Consider the following 23,210-nt stretch of genomic DNA (forward strand, 5'->3'; position numbering starts at 1 on the left):
ACCAAATGACCAAAGCTAAAACAATATGGACATATAACTACAGAGGAGTAAAACATGACAGCCAGCAATAAAATCTTGCTACTTTTTCCTCTATTGGTCATGCTCACATTTCTGTTAGAGGGAAAATATATTTTCCCTCATCCTAACATCTTCGAGAGTCTCTCTCAATCTCTGTATCAGCTTCAAAGTTCAGGATCTTATAAGGCATATCAAGTGTACATCCTCTTGATCAAGAAACCAGGAAACTAAAAACACAAGTACCTACAGACACACAATGGTGTAACCAAAGCAGAAAGCAATACAATAAACCCTAAACCCTCCCATCCAAAAAGGAAAAGAGTACATAGCAATCAGTGATTCATAGAAAGGCTGAAATCTCTTGGGTCGTGTGTTTCCAGATCCCCCTGCCCTGGGAAACCTACAGTCTTCTTCCTTAATCCATTACCCTCCATGGATATGGCTCTGTATCTTGCTATGTCCTTCCCTTTCCATCATCCTCCTGTCAGATCGTACCCCTGAGCATTCTAAGGCTAAATGAATGATAACCTCTCATGTTCCTGATCCAGAGGCCAGGTCTTCCTGGCAGTTTCCCTTTGCAATGACCACCTTGACTTTGTTGAGATTTTCTTTTCCAGCCCCAGAATCCGTGGGCTTTCTACTTTCCCTCTCACTTTAACTTAAACCTCAGCCCGTTCATTTCTGATCTCACCTGTCTTTGATAATACCAGCTCACATGTTTAGTTTTTTCCCTTAAAATTTCCTCACCCATAGAGCTTAATGTATACACATTATTCATCTTCCAGGATATTTATGACTAGCCATTTATTAAACATTTCCCATTTGTCTAGCTTCATGAAAGATTCATCCCCTTTCTCCATATCTTATAACAGCAACCCCACTGCCTTCTTACCACCTGCTCTCCAAGATTTCGCAACATATTTCAGAATTTCTTTATAGCAGTGCCCCAATTCCATGTATTAATTTATGTTTTAATAGACTATTTCCATAATAATGCTGCATACAAAACCACTCTCAAAGTTGGTGACATACAACAAGAAACATTTTTTGTTATATACTCAGGCAGCTGTGGTCTAGCTGTAGTTGTATAAGTCTGCCATGGTGGCTTTATTTAAGGCTGCAGATCTTGAGTTTTGGGGCCCACTCTGTTGTACATCTCATTCTAGAGATCTGGCAGAAGGGGAAGAAGTGGTCTGTGACTCTTCTAAGGAAAGTCAAAAGTTCCCAGAGGAGCAAGTAAAAAGATACGCTACTTCTTCATGCCCACATTCCATTGGCCAAAGAAAGACAAGTATAGCATTAAGGAACACAGAAATATACATCTCTCATGAAAGCTGAAATATCATTTGCTGCACAATAATCAAATCTACCACATTTGTTCACCAAACAACACTAATGGGGAAGATAAAGATAAATAGCTCACATGGATTTCATTAAATTCTACTAGTAGTAAGATTATAAATGGGCCTCTTTCTCTTGTATAACAATAGAGATTATTATTACACATATGTAACAGATAACATGTATTGGAATACACATCATTCACTGACATCAATTATACCATTATTTTATTCTTTTTGAAGAGGATGAATTGCCGTTTGGCGCCTGTAGTTCAAGCGGCTAGAGCGCCAGACACATACACCAGAGCCGGCAGGTTTGAATTCAGCCAGGGCCCACCAAACAACAATGATAACTACAACCAAAAAATAGCCGAGAATTGTGGTGGGCACCTGTAGTCCCAGCTACTTGGGAGGCTGAGGCAAGAGAATCGCTTAAGCCCAAGAGTTGGAGGTTGCTCTGAGCTGTGATGGCACAGCATTCTACCCAGGGTGACAGCTTGAGACTCTGTCTCAAATTAAAAAAAAAAAAAGAAGAGGATGAATTGAAACAAATATAACAAACAAAATCATTCTAAGTTTGTGATTATATGTTGCTTATACTTCAGTGGAACATAGCAAATGGAAAAAAAGTCAAGAAGACTCAACTTAATCAAAAATAACAGGAATTGCAGCCTTTTATCTTACAAATGCTCACAGTAATGAAAACATAAAAATACAGACAGCGTCCTTGAGTGTTAATAATACATTTAACATTAAGAGAAAACTACAGCATCTTTTCCCTTTCCCCATCCTCACTATTTCTCCTTAGTATATTCCAATGTCTTTTAATAAAGGCTAATTTATTGATATATTGCAATATTTCTCCCTTCTCTTTTCTCTCTCCCTCTAATAGCCACATCCTTTCTGTATTTTCAAATTTCTATCACATTAGGCATGTTAAAAACTGTCAAGTGTTTGTCATGTGCTATTGCTTTGAGAAGCAAGACCAAAAATTTGCCTAAAATCATAATGATTCACCGTATAGTTTTTTGGGGGGTGGGGAAGATGGCTCATCTGTGTTAGTCCGTGTGCAGGATTTAAGTTTTCACAAGATCTGTCAACTGGAATGAAAACATCGCAATTGAGCCAATGTTTATCTGAAAAGATGTGGCTAAACCGTAAAACAATAATAACAATAACCACAACCACACCCTCTATTTTTGGATTCAGCAGGGCATATCTCAGACTGAAAGCAGGTTTAGACAGAGCAAATGTCCTGGAACCTGGTTTGGGGATGATCCATTATAGATGGACTTGAAAGGCTGACGTTTTTGTAGGTTCTGATAAAGACATTGTTTTAAAAAGCTATTGATTTAGTAAGTGGGTAGAACAAGGTCGCTAGTAATAATTGGGGGAAAGTATAAATTTATTAGGATTTATTTTATAGATAGGACTGTTATAATGCAATAGTACTCTGTTCTCCTGAAATTGTTCCATCGTTGGTCATTGAGACCTCTTTCATTTGGCTCCTATGACCCTTTGACACACCCCATTGTGCTGAGATTATTTTTATTTTTTGTTGATGATGTTGTTATTTAGCATCTTTTTTTTCATTATTCTTTTCTGTTCTTCTTCTTTTTTTTTTTTTCTTGAACATAGGATTTCCTACTTTCCAGCACTATATGGTGATCCAGCACTATCTTATATATTTTCTGCTCCATCCCTAGAATCAAAGGGATTCTACAAAGAGCTCTAGTTCCTTTTACTGGAGAATGGTATTAAAAATCAAAACGTGAGAGGTAGACATGCCCATTGCTACTGGGGTATCACTGGTTTTAGACTCTCTCAGCTGACACCTCAGGTATACCATCATGTGTATGTACTAATTTGTGTACTTACACATAGCTAAAATATTGCTGTATATTCTATCTGTTTCTATGTTAAGCTAAGCATGAGTTTATACTGATGTCTGCAGCTCTAATCTATTACCACATGGACCAGTCCAGCTTTCTTCCCTTGCTTGTTTATAACCTCGCACTCCAAGAGTGAGAAACTTCCACCCACAATCTATCATCCATTAACTCAATTGTTCAATTCCAGCATTCATATAAAGAGCTGTTAAAATGTTTAACCCACAGAAAATAATGTTAGCAACACGACGACTCATGTACAGTTCCTTTTTTCTTTAAGCCTGCACTTGGTTCCAAAATTACTTTAGTCAGCACATTTCTCCCATCCCCTTCAAAGAGATTGTTTTTCATACATTCTGTAATACAGTTAAGGTTTGATTTTTTGTTACAATTTGCATTTCATCCTGAGATTCTCTGACCTGTTGAATGAATTTTTAAATTTTCAAATATTAAGGGTCACTATCTGCACACTAAAATTCCATGGATTAGAACAAATTGTATACAGTCACGAATCCACCATAGGTGTGGCATATAGAATATTTTGCCACCATAAAAAAAATCTTCTAAACTTCACTCATCCAGCTTTTTGTCCTTTCAAAACGCCTGGAAGTTTTTGATTTGCTTATCATCTCTATAGTTTTGCCATTTCAGAATGTCACATAAATCCAACAATACAATGTGTAGCATTTTCAGACTAGTTTTTCTCACTTAGCAATATATATTTATAATTCATCAACGTTTTGTGTGGGTTGGTAAATTCATTCCTTTTTTATCATAAATAGAATTGCATTGCATGAATGTACATATTTATTTATACATTCGCCAGTTGAATGACACTTTAGTTGCTTCCAGTTTTTGTAGATTGTGAATATAATTGTTAAAAACTGTCACATGCAGGTTTTCATGTCATTTGGGCAAATTTCCAGAAACACAACAGCATCCCTCCACGGTAAGATGAGGTTTAGGTTGATAAAAAACTGCCAAACCGTCTTACAAATTGGTTGTACCATTTTACTCCACTACTGGCATAAAGAGTTCCTCTGGTTCACAACCTCCTCAGTCATTGACACTGTTATTTTTATAAATTTTAGCCATTTTCGTAGGTGCATATTAGCTCATTGTCATTTTGTTTTAATTTACATTTTCCAAACAACAAATAGCAAAAGACAAAAGTCTGTGGCGTGACATTTCATTCTCTTAAAAGTGGCTTTGCAGAACAGAAGTTTTAGACTTAATAACATCCAATTGATCAATGTGTCATGTTTTATGCTTTTTGTGTATATGAAATCTAATGTAATTTTTAGCCCCTTTACTCTTCATAGGTACAAATTATTTTTATTTCTTCTGATTTTTTGAAATTTTCTCTTTGTCTTTGGTTCAAATATAGTGTACCTGGGTTTGCAGGGCAGGGGTTGTTCTCTGAGATGCCTGGATCTGCAGTTTGTTGGCCATCAATGATCACTTTAAAATATTTCTTTTGCTCTGTTCTTTCTTCTCTTTTGTGTATTCCAGTCATATGAAAAAAGCATGTTGAACTTTTTTGATGCTCTCCCACAATTTTTAGGTCATAGTCTGTTTTGTTTTTTTCATTTTTTTCTCTTTGCATTTGAAATTGAAGATTCTATGTTGCGTTAGCTTTAAGGTTGCTGATTTTTTTCAGTTTCGAATATAGTGTCTTTTATTTGTAACGTTTCCTTCTATCTCAGCTTAGAGATTCTCCACATGTGCTGCTCATCTTTTCACACACATAATTTAATCATTCCATTGAAGCATTTAACGTATGAATCACAGCTATCCTAAATCTCTTGTCTGATAATTCCAATATTTATATCATATCTGAGTCTGGTTCTGATGTGCCATAACGAGGATTTTTTTTTTTTTTAATATCTACATGTTAAGAACCTGGAAAATGACAGGAGTCTGGGGTGGCAGAGCCAATGCAGGAGATCCCCTAAGAATAACACTGGGGTCCCCAGAGTTTCTCAGGATCAAGCTAGTTCACACCCCATCTCCAGAAATTCATCAAAATTTAAAAATAAGTGTTTCTACCTTTTTATAGCTCAATGGCTTCTGCTCGTATAAGTAGAATACCCACCATGATTCTCTGTATTTACCTCTTTGTATTTTGGGATTGTGCCTTTCCCTTTGAACTCAGTTCTCTTTTAGGGCCAAATAAATTTATTAATTATTCATTTGTATAACCCTTTTTGTTGTAAGGATAGAGTGATGTTTTCCAAGTTCTTATATATATCAAGACTGACCTACGTTTTTAAAAATCCAGTTAAAATACATATATTTTATTCACTAGGATAGTCCATGTAAAGGTATGTTGAAATGGATTCTAGGAGTTTATTTCTAACCCACCCAGCTATTTTTGGAAGCAGTGATGCCTAATTTACTTCAATCTTCAGCTTCATTTTATATTGATTTTTATATCATTATGCAAAAGTAGGTAGCTTTGTCATTTAAAGTTGATTGAATTATGGGGAGTTAAACCAAGATGAAATGTTCACACATTGATTTGCTAACACATGTTTTTAAGTTATTCAGCACCAAAAAGGAGAGATTACAGTCTTCCATCATATAATTCTTCAAAGGCTCTATATCAATTTCTCTACAAAAAACTTAATACTAAATCTTTTCCAACCAAATGGTTGATTATTTAACCAGAGGGAAAGAATAAACAGTTTAGAGTACTTAGAACTGGAAATTAATATAGAATTAGAAATAATAGAAGCTGTAATTTTGAAAAATCAGGTCTCGGGTTGTTGGGCCCGGTATTTTCATTGGCATTAAGGAATCTTAATAAACTGTGAATCTCATTAGCTAAGATTTCCTTAAGAGCACTCCAGAACTGTGCTTCATAATTGTTCAAACAGCGCACAGATCAAAGGGGAAGTAACCACCTTTATTTTAAAGGATGTTCTAAATTAAAAATGTTCACACTGTATATCTGTACATGTTCAAGTTTTCTAATTAGCATGAGTATTTCTTTCTCGGGGGAACATTTCAGTAAGACTGGCTGATTGCATTTTTCACATTCTGCATTTTTAAAAATTTTACTTAGGCTGATAACCCATTTTTGTACTCATCCTGGTGAAGAAATTCTCCTGCTTACTTCTATAGAAACTCTAAATCATTAGAGCTTTCCTGTGCCTTGGGTGGACATTCCCTTCTCCATCTATTTACGTATTAGTCATTTCAAGATTCTGACCTCAGAGAGACAACAGGGAAGAGGGCGCAGGCTATATTAAGGAATGAAACTTCTGCACTGGACTCTTGTTTTCTTTCCTGCCTTAGATAACTAAGCTTTTTGATCCCTCTGGATTGACACCAAAGTCTCCCAAATCTAAGAGATCTGTAAAGACATTTGTTTTTTTCTCCTTTTTCTTTTCTTTTCTTTCTTTTTTTTTTTTTTTTTGTAGTGCCACCTCCGGCATATGGGGCCAGCGCCCTACTCCTTTGAGCCACACGCACTGCCCCAGGTAAATTCATTTATAAAATAAGAAGATGTCAACTATCCATTAAGAAATAATGGCTCTCTTGGTTGGCGCCTGTGACTCAAGGAGTAGGGCACCGGCCCCATAAGCCGAGGGTGGTGGGTACGAGCCTGGCCCCGACCAAAACTGCAAAAAAAAAAAGAAAGAAAGAAAGAATGGCTCTCATTGACAACCAATTCGGGGAGCACTACTATTCCAAGTGTCCCAACTTGCCTTAGCCAAAAGGTGGACCTATGACAATATGACGTTTAATGAGTTTGTCTCTCAAGTATGAAAGTGAAGCACAATACAGCACAGAAGACAGTAGATAGAACTCTAGGGCTTCAAGAGTCCTCACCCCGGGATGTACACATCATTCCCTAGTTACTTAATAAAACGTTGACTTGGTGCTTTTAAGAAAGGAGCTTACAGAATAATTAAGATCCCAAGGCAGTTGAATTATGAAAAGAAGAGATTATTTTTGAAGGGCTTGGTTTATTTATATGCACCTTTAAAAGACATTGAGCTTTTCCTTAAGAGAGATACTCGAAGAATGAGATTTGACACAGGAGAGATGTGCTGTGAGGTTAAAGAAGTGGCCATGTGGCAAAGAATGTGGTAGTCTCTAGGACTGAGAGCAGTCCCCACCTGACAGCCAGCAAGGAAACAGGAAACTCAACAGCCTGAATAAGCATGGAAGTAGAATCCTAAAGCTTGCAGATGTTAATTCAGCCTGTCGATCAAAGCTGACAACTTGATTTCAACCTTTGGGATGCTGAGCAGAAAACTCAGTCACACCATGCCCAGTTTTTGTGACCTAGAGAAATATGAGTTAGTAAATGAATGTTATTTTAGATGCTTAAGTTGAAGTTGAGCCCTTCCATTATGCCATTAGGTGAGAACTTGAACTTTACCTTAGAAATGAAAACAACGTAACCTAAACATTTGTACCCTCATATTAATCTGAAGTTTTAAAAAAGAAAAATAATTGTAATATTCCATACATACCAATAACATTTTTTATCTTGTATATTGTATCTTGTAGCTCTTGTAATGGCTGAAGTCATACGTGACTTGCGTACTACAGGCATTTTTCTTTTCTTTAAAAAATAAAAGATGCTAAAGTTGTGGTAATCTGGTAAACACCAATAACAAACAATTAAAAAAGGAAAATGGCTTGAGATAATTCAGTCCAAAGGCAGCAATATGTACAGATGATAACAGTATAATGTGAGCAGGGCTTTGAAAATAGAAATAGGTGGATGTTATGATGGCAAAGAGGAAGCATGGCCAGTATGTGAGCTAAGGGAATGCCTACACAGCTTGTTGATTGGTTCCTGTTATCCAAAGTCCCTGAATTATTATGACAACAATTCTTCCTGATGCCCTGAATTACTCAAAATCCTTTCAGTAATTTCCTTTTGCTTAAGTTAGCCAGATTGTTTTTAGTACTAGCAATCAAATCCACTAAACGATGTGTGCTTTGAGACCAAACAGACTTTAAAACACTTCCTCCCAAAAGATTTACTAACTAAAAAACTTTGTAAAAAGAGACTCTGGAACAATCCCTCCCAGGTTTGAAAAGCTTGGTTTCTCTATCAAAATGACCTCCACATCCCAATCTGTGTTATTAAAGATGAAGAGTAAGAAAATGAATGACATTGTACTGTGACCATTGTGTTGTCTTCCTGGGTTTGTTGGTTTGTTTTTTGTTGTTGTTGTTGTTGTTGTTGTTCAGATTATACATTTTGCTTTGGAAACTTCCAATGATCTCTTCTGAAAATATACAAGTTGAAGTCAAGGCTAAATCTGTAGTGTTACATTCAGCTGAATATCAAAATGAAAGTTCCAGCATTTTTGAGAATATATATGTTATCCCAAAACACAGACTGTTTTATATTTTTGTTTGGGTGGATGGCTAGCTCTTTGCTTGTTTTTCTTGTTATCGTTCTTGTTCTTATTGTTATAGAAGACAAGTCTAGCTAAGTTCTGATTTCATGCTGTGTTAAATGATTCAGCATTCCTTGGTTGGAACACATGGAAAAGTATTATCATATTCTACATTTGTTTGAAACAAAGTAGGTTAGACAATATATTAAGCAATTTTCTAAGTATCTTCATTCGAATATAAACATTTGTATATATTTGATTTATCATAACAGGGACTATACTGTAGTCATAGAGATGATCTTCTTATGTGTCAACTTGACTAGACTACAGTCGTCAGTTACTCAAACACTAACGTAGGTGTTGCTATGTAAGTATTGTGTAAATGTGATTAATGACTATAGTTGCTTGAGTTTAAGTTAGAGAGATCATCATAAAAAACCTGGGTGGGTCTGACTCAGTAAGTTGGAAGAGTTTAAAGAAGAATTGAGACTTCCCTGAATAGGAATAAATTGTACCTGTGAACAGTATTTTAAGCCCATAACTGAGAGTTCCAGCCTGCCCTTCCTGGCAGGTTGCTCTGCCTTTGGGACTAGCCTGGTATACTTCCCAATTGTGTAAAGCAACCCCCTAAATCTCTTAATGGATATCACCTACTAGTTTTGCTTCTCTGGCTGAATCCTAGATGCTTCAGTAATCACGTCAGTAAACAGTGGAGCCAACTGGAATTAAACCCTGGCAATTTTCCATACTAGCTTTTTGACCTTGGTCAAGCTCCTTTTTGTGCTGTTGTTTCTTTAACCGTAAAAATGCATATAAAAATCTTTCTTTTTTTTTTTTTTTTCTTATACTATTGTTGAGGGGATTAATGGAGTTGATGCATGTAAAATAATCAGAACAAAGCCAAGAATACATTACCTTGTATTAAAACATAGAAAGATAAAATAGATACTTTTGGTTGTAATTGTTATCATTAACCCAATATGTTCTGAAGATGACTTCTAGTTATCCATGCTAGAGTCTCTGCCTAGGGCCTTATGGTATAACAGAATAAAACTAATTATTGTTCTCCACTCACTCCTAGATAATTTTTCATTTAGTTGTCTCTGCCCAGATCCTTTTCTGCCCCATTATTGATCTAGTTAGGCCTCTTATGCTTTGATAACCCCTGTGGTATCCAAAATAATATTTTCCCAAAGATGCTCACATCTTAATCTTCTGTAAATATGTTACCTGAAATGGGAAAGGGTTTTTACAAATGTAGTTGAAGTTGTGATGGAGAGATTGTTCTGGATTATTTAGGTGGGCCTAAATCTAATCACAAAGTTCCTTAAACATAGAAAAGGGAGACAGAATGCTAGCGTAGGATAACACAATGTGAGAACTTGACCTGCTAATGGGATTACAAGCCTAGAAATTCAGGCAACCTTTAAAAACGAAAGCTCAAGCGAAAGAATGCTACCCAGACATACAAAAAGGAATGCATTCCTGCCAATACCTTAATTATAGCCCAGTGAGACCCATCCAAGACCTATGACCTACATTACTGCAATATATTTGTGTTAAGTCATTAATTTCATAATAATTTGTTACAGAAACAAAAGAAAATTATATTTCTCCCATTGATAACCTTTGGACTTTCAGAAAAGATCAAGTTCCCCTTTGTCTCATCATCCTAAAATCTAATATTTTCTTCTGTTGTCACTCTTTTCATATTGCACAATCTATGCATCTGTCTGCTACCAGATATTTGTGACTATTTCAAACTTCTATTCAGATTAATATATAGAAAGTCCACCACAGCAGCCTAACATGTAGCAAATGTCTCATATGGGTTTATTGGACTGAATTAGCATTCCAGTCCTCACCATGACCTCTTCTTCCAAAAATGTGAAGATGTCACCTGAGAACGGGTCACAGGGTAGGTCACCTTTGATTATTTCCCTTCACAGTTACTTGTTTAGTTGAAAGCAAACCAAAATTTGGAACATCAACTAGCCACGTTCAACCCACTCTTCCCTATATTCTTTTCTCAAACAATAACATTCTTTTCTCTTTTCCAATAACATTCCCATGGAGGTTGGGAGGAAATTTGACATTTTTTCTGTACCTCCATCTTCTTTGTTAGAATATTTTAAATATTGTCTAAGTTTTCACATTTCTTCTCAACCTTCTTCTTTATGAAGGCTAAATTTTTAAGCAAATCATACCAATACTCAGAATTATTTAGAAGGATTAAAATTTCAAGGCCCCTCTCTCAGGTTCTTACTCTGTGCAAAAGGAGAAAGAACATGGCCTATAGACCAGGGGTCCTCAAACTTTTTAAACAGGGGGCCAGTTCACTGTCCCTCAGACCGTTGGAGGGCCGGACTATAATTTAAAAACAAAACAAAAAAAAAAAACTATGATTCATCCAGCTACTTACCGTTATTTAATCTTTGACAAGTCAATTAAAAATATTCAGTGGGGAAAAGATTCCCTATTTAACAAATGGTGCTGGGTGAACTGGCTGGCAGCCTGTAGAAGACTGAAACTGGACCCACACCTTTCACCATTAACTAAGATAGACTCTCACTGGACCAAAGATTTAAAATTAAGACATGAAACTATAAAAATACTAGAGGAGAGTGCAGGGAAAACCCTTGAGGAAATCGGTCTGGGCAAGTATTTTATGAGGAGGACCCCCCGGGCAATTGAAGCAGCTTCAAAAATACACTACTGGGACTTGATCAAACTAAAAAGCTTCTGCACAACCAAGAACACAGTAAGTAAAGCAAGCAAACAGCCCTCAGAATGGGAGAAGATATTTGCAGGTTATGTCTCTGACAAAGGTTTAATAACCAGAATCCACAGAGAACTCAAACACATTAGCAAGAATAGAACAAGGGATCTCACCGCAGGCTGGGCAAGGGATTTGAAGAGAAACTTCTCTGAAGAGACAGGCGTGCAGCCCTCAGACATATGAAAAAATGCTCATCATCTTTAATCATCAGAGAAATGCAAATCAAAACTACTTTGAGATACCATCTCACTCCAGTGAGACTAGCCTATATCACAAAATCCCAAGACCAGAGATATTGGCATGGATGTGGAGAAAAGTGAACACTTGTTGCACTGCTGGTGGGAATGCAAATTAATACATTCCTTTTGGAAAGAGATACGGAGAACACTTAGAGATCTAAAAATAGATCTGCCATTCAATCCTGTAATTCCTCTACTAAGCATATACTCAGAAGACCAAAAATCATATCATAACAAAGATACTTGTACCAGAATGTTTATTGCAGCCCAATTCATAATTGCTAAGTCATGGAAGAAACCCAAGTGCCCATTGATCCACGAATGGATTAATAAATTGTGGTATATGTACACCATGGAATATTATGCAGCCTTAAGGAAAGATGGAGACTTTACCTCTTTCCTGTTTACATGGATGGAGCTGGAACATATTCTTCTCAGTAAAGTATCTCAAGAATGGAAGAAAAAGTACCCAATGTACTCAGCCCTACTATGAAACTAATTTAGGGTTTTCACATGAAAGCTATAACCCAGTTACAACCTAAGAATAGGGGGAAGGGGAAAAGGGAGGGGGGGGAAGGTGAGTAGAGGGAAGGGGATTGGTGGGATTACACCAGCGGTGCATCTTACAAGGGTATATGTGAAACTTGGTAAATGGTCTGTGAAGCTAGTGAATGATGCCCCATGATTATATCAATGTACACAGCTATGATTTAATAAAAAAACAAAAACTAAAACAAAAAAAAAACTATGAACAAATTCCTATGCACATGGCACGTATCTTATTTTGAAGTAAAAAAACAAAACAGGAACAAATGTTTAAAATGAAGAACAAGTAAAGTTAAATCAACAAACTTACCAGTATTTCAATGGGAACTATGGGCCTGCTTTTGGCTAATGAGATGGTCAATGTCCGGTTCCATATTCATCACTGCTAGTCATAACAAGTGATGCATGTGTGCATCAGTTAGTCTAGATCTGGTTGGAGATTTCATATGTTTCATTCTGGAAAAAGTCTGTTCACAGACATAAGTGCTGCCAAAGATGGTTGCCATTTTGAGTGCATGGTTCCTGAGATTAGGATATGTCTCAAAGGGGAGAGATGCATAGAAATTAGGAAGCCTGCTTGACTTGAATGCGTCTTTCAGAGAGTCATAATTCTGCAGTTCAGCCAGTTCCATTTGGTAAATCGTATCCATATTTTCAATGTCAATAGAAAATGGGTTACGGAAAAGCTGTGTGTCCTGTTCATGGAGATGAAGCTCTTTAAATCTAAATTGGAATTCCTTTTGCAACTTTTCCAGTGAATCCACACATGTTTTATTTGGGAATGCAACCAATGGATTTTCTGCTAACAGATTTTGAGTTGTAGGGAGATGGCAGAAATTTTCCTCCTTCACTTGTTTGATGAGGAGGCCTAATTTTACTTCAAGTGCTTTTACATGTGATTGCATATCACAGATGAGCTTCCCCTTTCCTTGAAGTTGCACACTGAAACTGTTGAGTAGCTCTGTTACATCTGTCAGAAAGGCAAGATGCCATTTCTACTCTGCATCATTGAGCTCTGATACTTCTTTGTTTTTTGAAAGCAGAAAAGCTGTAATCTGTGGAAGTAAGTCACAGAAATGTTTCAAAACTCTCCCTTGACTCAACCAATGGACTTCTATGTGGTACAGAACATCTCCACAGGCAATATTTAGCTCAGACAGAAATTTCTGAAATTGTCTGTGGTTTAGTGCATTACCTCTAATGAAGTTAACACAAGATAACACAGTTTTCATAACAGAGTCCCACTGCAATGATTTACTACACAGCACTTGTTGGTGGATGAGGCAGTGTATGGCTATTGGATGAGAATGGTTATGTTTGTCCATCTCTTGGTTAATGTGAGCAATTACTCCTTTCTTAGACCCCACCATGCTAGGAGCACCATCAGTTGTCACACTGGCTAGTTTTGCCCAGTCCAGCTCCAAACTATTCACAGTTTGGCAAACCTTTTCATAGATATCCTATCCTGTAGTTGTTCCTTTGATGCTTTGCAGTGTAGCAAACTCTTCTATAATTTCTAAATAGACATTCATCCCACAAATAAAAATTAGAAGTTGTGCAGAATCACGAACATCATTACTTTCGTCAAGTGCCAAGGAAAAATAGGAAAGTTTTTTTTGCAGAGTTTTGCAAATGCTGATGCAAACTCTCTCCCATTTCTTCAATCCTTCATGTAATTGAGGGTCCTGAAAGACTCACTGTACTAAATAAATCGGCCTTTTCTGGACACATCTCTTTGGCAACAGAAAGAAGGCATTCTTTAACAAATTCTCCCTCCATGGATGGTCTGCCAGTGCATGCTATTAGCTTGGCAACTTGAAAACTTTCTCACAGTAATGTATTTAGCTGTTTCTGCTTCACAAAAGTATTTTGCTGAGTTGTCAATGTATATTTCAGTTTTCATATTTTTTTTTTTTTGTAGAGACAGAGTCTCACTGTACTGCCCTCGGGTAGAGTGCCGTGGCATCACACGGCTCACAGCAACCTCTAGCTCTTGGGCTTCAGCGATTCTCTTGCCTCAGCCTCCTGAGCAGCTGGGACTACAGGCGCCCGCCACAACGCCCGGCTATTTTTTTGTTGCAGTTTGGCCTGGGGCTGGGTTTGAACCCACCACCCTCGGCATATGGGGCCCGTGCCCTACTCACTGAGCCACAGGCACTGCCCCTCAGTTTTAATATTTTATCTTTTCTCACTTCTCCAACCAAACAATCATATTTATCTTTATGTTGAGTTTGATAGAGTCAATGCAAATTGTATTTGTTGAACACAGACACTATATTCTGGCATATCAAACACACAGCTCTTTCCTTGTACTGCACGAAAAAGTAATCATAAGTCCATTGTTCTTTGAATATCCTACACTCCAAGTCAATTTTTCTCTTTCTTGATATCATTGTTTTCTAGGGATTCCAAATTGCTATTAGCAAAATACCAATATATATACAGCGCTCCAAAAACAATATACCAGCAATAACTTTGCCCACACAGAGACATATAGACTGCACTGCTCATCAATGCAGTCTGATCAGCGCCCATCAATGCAGTCTGATCAGTGTCCATCAATGTAGCCTTGCCAGTCCACATCATTTCAGCCTCTCCAGTGTCCATATGGTGGAACTGCACTTTTACCTCAGGCTCACACTGGTGTGGTGCGGGAACAGGCATGATTACAGAGCCCGTTCCTCCACCATCTTTCCAGTTCACACTACCCTGTGCAAACCACACTGTGACCTGTGAACTCGCACAGGAATCTGATCGCATGAGTGAGAAGATCCATGAGATCAGATTCCACTGCAGGAAAAAAGAAGGCACATATGCCTTTTTTCTTCTGAATCTAATGCAAGTTCAGCCATACAAGCATATGGCTGAACTCACACTGCTCAGAGATCGCAACAGCGTGAACCAGGGCTTACACAGCACACAACATACAACATAATACACAACTGAATAGCAATCAGAATATAAATGCACTTACTGTCAATTAAATTGGGTTTCCTACTCCTCAGCTGTCTGCAGAGCCAGATTAAGTTCCCATGGGGCCCTAGGCAGATTACCAGTTTGGGGCAGCCATGTGATAACACTGAGCACTGACCATTTACATTAACACTGACCGCTGACCATTTGTTATAACACTGACTGCTGACAATTTGCATTAATACTGAGTGCTAACAATTTCCATTAACACTGAGCACTTACAATATCATTACCATTGAGCACTAATTATTTGCATTACCTCTGAGGTCTGACCATTTGCATTACCTCTGAACACTGACAATTTGCATTAACCCTGAGCACTGACTATTTGCGTTATCACAGTGATGCAACCCTCCTAGAAACCACCCTCAACCAATTAACCAACTTAAAAAAAAGGCTCTCCTATCTTCAAAAAAAAGGCTCTTCTAACTTCAAATAAATGGTGCCCCCATCTGAAAAAAAAAAAAAGACCTCCTAACTTCAGTAAAAAAAGGCCCCCCTTAACCACAAAAAAAAAAAAAGGCCCTACTAACTGCAAAATAAAAAAAAAATAGACCTCCTAACTCTAACTTGTTCTTACCCCGGTCCTTAGGCAGCAGCAGGCTCTCAATAGGCAACCTGGTGACTCCTCCAATTATACCAGAAACTGAGAGGAGGAGTTGAGAGACAGAGAGAAGGAGGGGCAGGGAGAGGCAGAGAGAAGGAGCGGAGTCAGAGAGTTGGTGCACATTCCACACATGCGCACTGCGGCCCAGGACAAGTTGGCTGCTAAGCAGGACAGGCAGCTGTGGCAAAAAACCCCAGCAGGCCGGATAAATGTCCTCGGTGGGCCGCATGTGGCCCATGAGCCATAGTTTGAGGACCCCTGCTGTAGACTTTGAGGAAAAAATCAAATTAAGATTATTCTAGTCCAAAATTAGCGATTTTTAGACACATCTCTAGCATGCATATATATATATATATATATGTACACACACACATATACACACACAGATGGTGCCAAATATGTATATGCAATTTAAGAAAGAAAAAACTGCATTAAAATTGTAAATGTAACATTTTTTATATTGTATATTGTATCTTTTGTCTCTTGTAATTGCAGAGGTCAAATGTGACTTGAGTACTACAATTTTAATACATTTTTTTTCTTTCTTAAAATGTGTATACATTTTTTGGCACCCTCTGTATGTAAGTACATGTGTGTACAGGTGTGTTTGAATGTGTGTACTGCCACTTCTAATGACTAGAAAGATGCAGAATTTACAAATGAAAATTGGTTCAAATTTAATGTCATGGAGAATATTTCCATTTTAACTTGAACATCTGGTCATAGCCTTAGGTAAACATGTACATGTCTCCCAGAGCCTGTTGACATAATCTGTGCCTCCAGCAAGTATTAGAAATAAAACTTACCAGAAGGATTCTGTTGTACCCGGCCATTGCTCTTGTTCCAGCAGAAATAGGAAGTACCTTTAAGAAACAAATTTATTATAGTGTAGAACAAGTGAGAAAATAATGTTGAAAGATCTGTGGCGTGAAAGATCAGAGAAGGAAAGACTCCCTTATATGTAGAAATTCATCAAGCAGGAAAAGAGATGTAAAATGTTAACACATTAGCATGAATGGAGCTCATATAATATGGTCGAATCAGGAAAATATTGACTACCCTACACTGGACTCCGGTGGCATGGTTGCTTTGCTTGGCTCTGTATCTTTTTTTTTTTTAATTTTTTTATTTTTTCATTAGATCATAAATGTATATATTACTGCATTTATAGGATACAGTGTGCTGATTTTATATATAATTTGGAATGTTTACATAAAACTGGTTAACATAGCATTTACCTCACTTATTTAATTGTTGTGGGGTTTTTTATACTCTACTATTAATATATTTGACATGTATGCTTGCAATATGCACAGTAGGTGGCATCCTACAGATTGCCCTCCCTCAACAATACTGAATTCTATTTATACACTAATGAATTGGATATGATAGGTTCTTTCAGAAGGTATTTTGCTGGACCTCATTTTCTTCTAAGAAACATAAACACTTTCAAAATAAAATACATAGAGACATTCCTGTTTGTAAGAATAGAGAATCAACAAACACAAATCACAAAAGAGGAAGGCATGATCTCCCAGTGATTAAAAACTTATAAGTGTTCTCCATATCTCTTTCCAAAAGGAATGTATTTATTTGCATTCCCACCAGCAGTAGCAGTGCAAAAATGTTCCCTTTTCTCCACATCCACACCAACATCTCTGGTCTTGGGATTTTGTGATATAGGCTAGTCTCACTGGAGTTAGATGATATCTCAAAGTAGTTTTAATTTGTATTTCTCTGATGATTAAAGATGATGAGCATATTTTCATATGTCTGAAGGCCACACGCCTGTCTTCTTCAAAGAAGTTTCTCTTCAAATCCCTTGCCCAGCCTGTGATGGGATCCCTGGTTCCTTTCTTGCTAATGTGTTTGAGTTCTCTGTGGATTCTGGTTATTAAACCTTTGTTGGAGACATAACCTGCAAATATCTTCTCCCATTCTGAGGGCTGTTTGCTTGCTTTATTTACTGTGTTCTTGGCTGTGCAGAAGCTTTATGGAGAATGCTTAGAGATCTAAAAATAGATCTGCCATTCAATCCTGTAATTCCTCTACTGGGCATATACCCAGAAGACCAAAAATCACATCATTACAAAGATATTTGTACCAGAATGTTTATTGTAGCCCTATTCATAATTGCTAAGTCATGGAAAAAGCCCAAGTGCCCATTGATCCATGAATGGATTAATAAACTGTGGTATATGTACACCATGGAATATTATGCAGCCTTAAAGAAAGATGGAGACTTTACCTCTTTCCTGTTTACATGGATGGAGCTGGAATATATTCTTCTTAGTAAAGTATCTCAAGAATGGAAGAAAAAGTACTTAATGTACTCAGCCCTACTATGAAACTAATTTAGGGTTTTCACATGAAAGCTATAACCCAGTTACAACCTAAGAATAGGGGGAAGGGGGAAAGGGAGGGGAGGGAGGGGGGAGGTGAGTAGAGGGAGGGGGATTGGTGGGATTACACCTGCAGTGCATCTTACAAGGGTATATGTGAAACTTAGTAAATAATGGAGAAGCTAGTGAATGATGCCCCATGATCATATCAATGTACACAGCTATGATTTAATTTAATAAAAAATAAAACCTTATAAGGCAGCTCCTCCAGACTTTTGTAACTTCTTCCTTGGGTAAACTTTAAGCTCTTCTTTTCAATAGCCCTTTTCTCATTCAAAATTCTAGCATTACATGGGTTTCAAGTCGACAAGTCGACCTTAAGTTTTCACTCGTGTGCTCAGTACATTATATATGAGCCTTGACTTATTCTCAGTATATCTTACTTTAAATTATTGAAAAAAAGAATCTTATTGTCTGAGCCCAACCTGTGGCTTTATTCACCCTGATTCGAACAGTTTTAACCTTGAAGTAAGTACTGTCACATGGTCTGAGACCATCCCTCATTTGGAAAAAATAATACTCCAATAGATAGTTTAGATTGCAAAGGAAAATCATGAGCATATTAAATATAAAAAGATTGAACCGGGTTCGGCACGTCGTGGAGATGAGAGTGGCGTGCCCGCGAGGTGTCAGGCTTTTCTTTGAAAAGAAAGTGGGTTCTTCAGCTTGTTGCAACTGTTATAAGATGCAGTCTTGTGGACACAGAGATGCCTGTTGAACTATTATTATTTCATATGAAGAAGATCTTAACAAGTTTTTCAAGATCTAGGAGGAAGCGAAGGCTTGAATTGTAATGGACCCAATATATCAAGACATTTATTCAACAACGGTGCATGCTCAACTGAATGAGGAGACGGTGTCCTTCTGGGCTGCTTCATCTGAGAGTCATCGTTTCTTCTGATTAGGAAACTGAGGCACAGAAAGGTGAAGTCAACTATCCATTATCACAATTTGTGGCATAGCCAAAATTAGAACCCAGCAAGAGTGAATGCAAAACCCACATCCTTAAGCACAACTCCTGTGGGAGAACACTTGACTGGTCCTCAACACCAGCTGAGACCGTGTGGACTGCAAATGAGATTGCTCAACTGTGCTACGAACACTATGGGATCAGGCTGCCTAAACAGGGGAAACCAGAGCCAAACCGTGAGTGGACATTATTGGCAGCTGTGGTAAAGATACACTCTCCAGCTGTCCAGGCCTGTGACACTCCTGATAAGCTAGTGCAAGTGACAAAGGAAGTTGTCTCTATGGGAACTGGAACAAAATGCATAGGCCAGTCCAAAATGAGGAAGAGCGGAGACGTCCTTAATGATAGCCATGCTGAAGTCATAGCCAAGAGAAGTTTCCAAAGGTACCTTCTCCATCAGCTACAATTGGCAGCCACCCTGAAAGAGGATAGTATCTTTGTCCCAGGAACACAAAGAGGAATGTGGAAACTCAGACCAGACCTCCTCTTTGTGTTTTTCTCCAGCCATACACCCTGTGGGGATGCCTCCATCATTCCAATGCTTGAGTTTGAAGATCAGCCTTGCTGTATTGTCAGCAGAGATTGGGCCATCAACCCATCAGTAGAAGCCAGTGGTAACTTGGAAACTCCTGAAAATAACAAGAATTACGAAGACCCTGACAGTCCTATAACCAAAAGGATGAGGCTTGAGCTTGGAACTCCTACCAGGGAGGTTGCCAACGGTGCAGCTCACCATCAGAGTTTTGACAAGCAGGAAAGTGGTCAAATCCTACCAGGTGTTAGCAGCTTGAACCTCACTGTAGAGGGACTGGCCTCTCTCACCACAATAGCCATCAATGGTGCCAAAGCAGTGGACGTTCACAGAACTGGAGCCAAGTGTGTGCCTGGAGAAGCTGGAGACTCAGGGAAGCCTGGTGCTGCATATCACCAGGTGGAGCTGCTCCAATTGAAGCCAGATTGGGGAGACAGGACTCACTCCATGTCCTGCAGTGATAAGCTAGCCCGATGGAATGTCCTTGGATGCCAAGGGGCACTGTTGATGCACTTCCTGGAAGAGTCCATCTATCTGACAGCTGTAGTCATTGGGAAGTGTCCATACAGCCAGGAAGCCATGCAGAGAGCACTGATGGAGAGGTGAGAGGGTAGGAGAGAGAGTTCAATTGGAACGATCATTCCCACAGGCAGTTTGAGAGTATGTCCAGTGAGCCTTAAAAATCTCTATACCTAAGGAAAAAAAAAAAAAAAATCTCTATACCTGGCCAGGCACGGTGGCTCTCGCCTATAATCCTAACACTCTGGGAGGCTGAAGTAGGTGGATTGCTTTAGCTCATGAGATTGAGACTAGCCTAAGCAAAAGCGTAACCCCATCTCTACTAAACATAGAAAAACTGAGGCAAGAGGATCTCTTGAGCCCAAGAGTTTGAGATTGCTATGAGCTATGACACCACAGCACTCTACCCAGAGCAACAGAGTGAGATTCTGTCTCCAAACAATATATAGATAGATAGATAGATGAATATTTAATATGGAAACATGTTCGTTACGGTTAAGAGCAGTTTAAAGATAAAATAGCTCATTTTGGTCTTAATTACACTTAGGAAAAATTGTAAGAGTATGTACACCAAGGTATTTGAGTTGTATTATGGGTGGTTTTTTCTTCTTTGTTATTACTGTATTTTCTAATTTTTCTACAGTGTACATATATTGCTATTATAAATTTTTTAAGCCTCAGGGCGGCGCCTGTGGCTCAGTCGGTAAGGCGCCGGCCCCATATACTGAGGGTGGCAGGTTCAAACCTGACCCCGGCCAAACTACAACCAAAAAATAGCCAGGTGTTGTGGCGGGCACCTGTAGTCCCAGCTACTTGGGAGGCTGAGGCAAGAGAATCGCTTAAGCCCAGGAGTTGGAGGTTGCTGTGAGCTGTGTGAGGCCACGACACTCTACTGAGGGCCATAAAGTGAGACTGTCTCTACAAAAAAAAAAAAAAAAAAAACAAAGATAAATTTTTTAAGCCCCTAAATATTAGTTTTAAGTTTTAAAAAGATAAAAAACAAAGGATGATCACTCGGGTGGTCTCTTTAACGGAGGCAGCCAAACCTGACTACTGCTGTAGTAAATGATAGCACGGCAGAGCCATGGCCAGAGGAAACATCACGGGCCCATGTCACATGGGCAGCCCTAAGGTATGACCCAGAATTCTACTCCTTGGTATACATCCAAGAGAAATGAAAACATGCATCCACACAAAAACTTGTACACAAATGTTCATAGCAGCATTATTCATGATATCCAAAGAGTGAGACAAATGTCCAATAGTGGGTGAGTGGATGATAAACAAAATGTAGTATGAGCATATAATGGAATATGACTCTGCCAGAGAAAGGACTGGATTGCTGAGTACTGATACATGCTACCACATGAATAAACCTTGAAAACATCATGGTAAGTGAAGAAGCTACACAATGTATGATTTCATTTATGTGAAATATCCAGAAAAGGGAAATCCATGAAGACAGTAGTAGCTTAGTGATTCACAGGGGCTGGAGAAGGGGATAAAGATGGACTGCTAAGAGGTGCAAGGTTTCTTTTGGGGGTAATGAAAATGTTCTGAAATACATTGTGGTGATGGTTGTACAATTCTGTGAATATACTAAAAACCATTGAATTACATACTTTAAATGGATGAATTCTATGGTATGTGAACTATATCCCTGTAAATACTTAAAAAAAAAAAAAAGAAATAAAAGAAAAGGCAACCCTTAAAAATAAATAAATAAATAAATAAATATAAAAAGATTGCGAGCTCTAAAATGTTGTTTTCAGTGTTTTAAATTTCTAAAAAAGACTGGTAGTATGCTTTTTGTAAAAATAATGTAATAGGTATTGGCAGGATCTACTATATTGTCTCAAAGTGGTAAATAGAACTCTAAAACCAAGATTAACAAACGCTACCTTTTCTCAGGTGCCAAGAAATTAAATAATATATTTAACAAGATTTATTAAGAGATGGTCAAACTAGTCCTGAGACCATTATCCCACCACCCATCATCATTTCTGAGAACCTTTTTTTTTTTTTTTTTTGTAGAGACAGAGTCTCACTTTATGGCCCTCGGTAGAATGCCATGGCATCACACAGCTCACAGCAACCTCCAACTCCTGGGCTTAAGCAATTCTCTTGCCTCAGCCTCCCGAGTAGCTGGGACTACAGGCGCCCACCACAACGCCCAGCTATTTTTTGGTTGCAGGTCAGCCAGGGCCGGGTTTGAACCCGCCACCCTCGGTATATGGGGCCGGCGCCCTACCGACTGAGCCACAGGCAAGGAAGGTTTATTGAAATAGGAAACACCTGGAATTATGCAGTGTCAGCCTTGGGAAAACTATTCCTGTTCCCCTAACCCAGGAGATGACAAAGCCAAGAATAATATTGGTACATAACAAGGTTGTATGCAAGGAGAGATGAGCAGACCATACTTTGAACAGAAAACTGCTTCTTCATAATAATAGGTAATCTGAACTATTTTTTTATTTGAGTTGGAGGATAAGAAAGAGAATCAGAGAAAAATGAAATCAGAAAGACAGAGCTTGTATTTTCACAATTTGACATGGTAAGAATGGAGAGATGAGTTTTCCATGACCCAAAAGGACAAGTAATAATAAGTAAGCTGACCATCTTGTCAAGGCCCAAAGAAAGTTGACTGCAGCCATACAAACCCCAGGAAAGAAACAGTGGGCTAAATGACTAAAGACAGTTCAGGTTCCGTAACATAGAAACTTGGGTTGTTTATTTGAGACCTGTGTTTTTAAGTATCCATTTATTAGTATTAATTTCCCTTTTAGTAATAATTTCCCTGTATCCCATAAGTTTTGATATGTAATATTTTTACTGTCACATTTATCAAGATACTTTGATTTCCCTCTTACTTCCTTCTTTGAGCCATTCGTGGTTCAGGAATGTATAGTTTAAATTCCCATGTCTGTAAATATTTCCAACTTTTCTTCTGTTATTCCTTTCTACCTTCATTTCATTATGTTCAGAAATGATATATGGTATGATTCTCATCTTAACTAAGCCCAGGAT

The 23,210-nt window shown here is 38.1% G+C and overlaps 1 protein-coding gene across 1 annotated transcript; it reads left to right on the forward strand.

Moving 5' to 3' along the window:
• The first annotated feature begins 1,116 nt into the window (after positions 1–1,116).
• Positions 1,117–20,270, forward strand: LOC128596293 (tRNA-specific adenosine deaminase 1-like). The gene is made up of 2 exons (XM_053605947.1): positions 1,117–1,254; positions 19,125–20,270. Exons 1-2 carry the CDS (start codon positions 1,117–1,119, stop codon positions 20,268–20,270), a joined length of 1,284 nt encoding a protein of 427 aa, XP_053461922.1.
• Positions 20,271–23,210: the final 2,940 nt, after the last annotated feature.

This window comes from Nycticebus coucang, chromosome 2, assembly GCF_027406575.1.
Source record: "Nycticebus coucang isolate mNycCou1 chromosome 2, mNycCou1.pri, whole genome shotgun sequence".
Taxonomy (NCBI): Eukaryota; Metazoa; Chordata; class Mammalia; order Primates; family Lorisidae; genus Nycticebus; species Nycticebus coucang.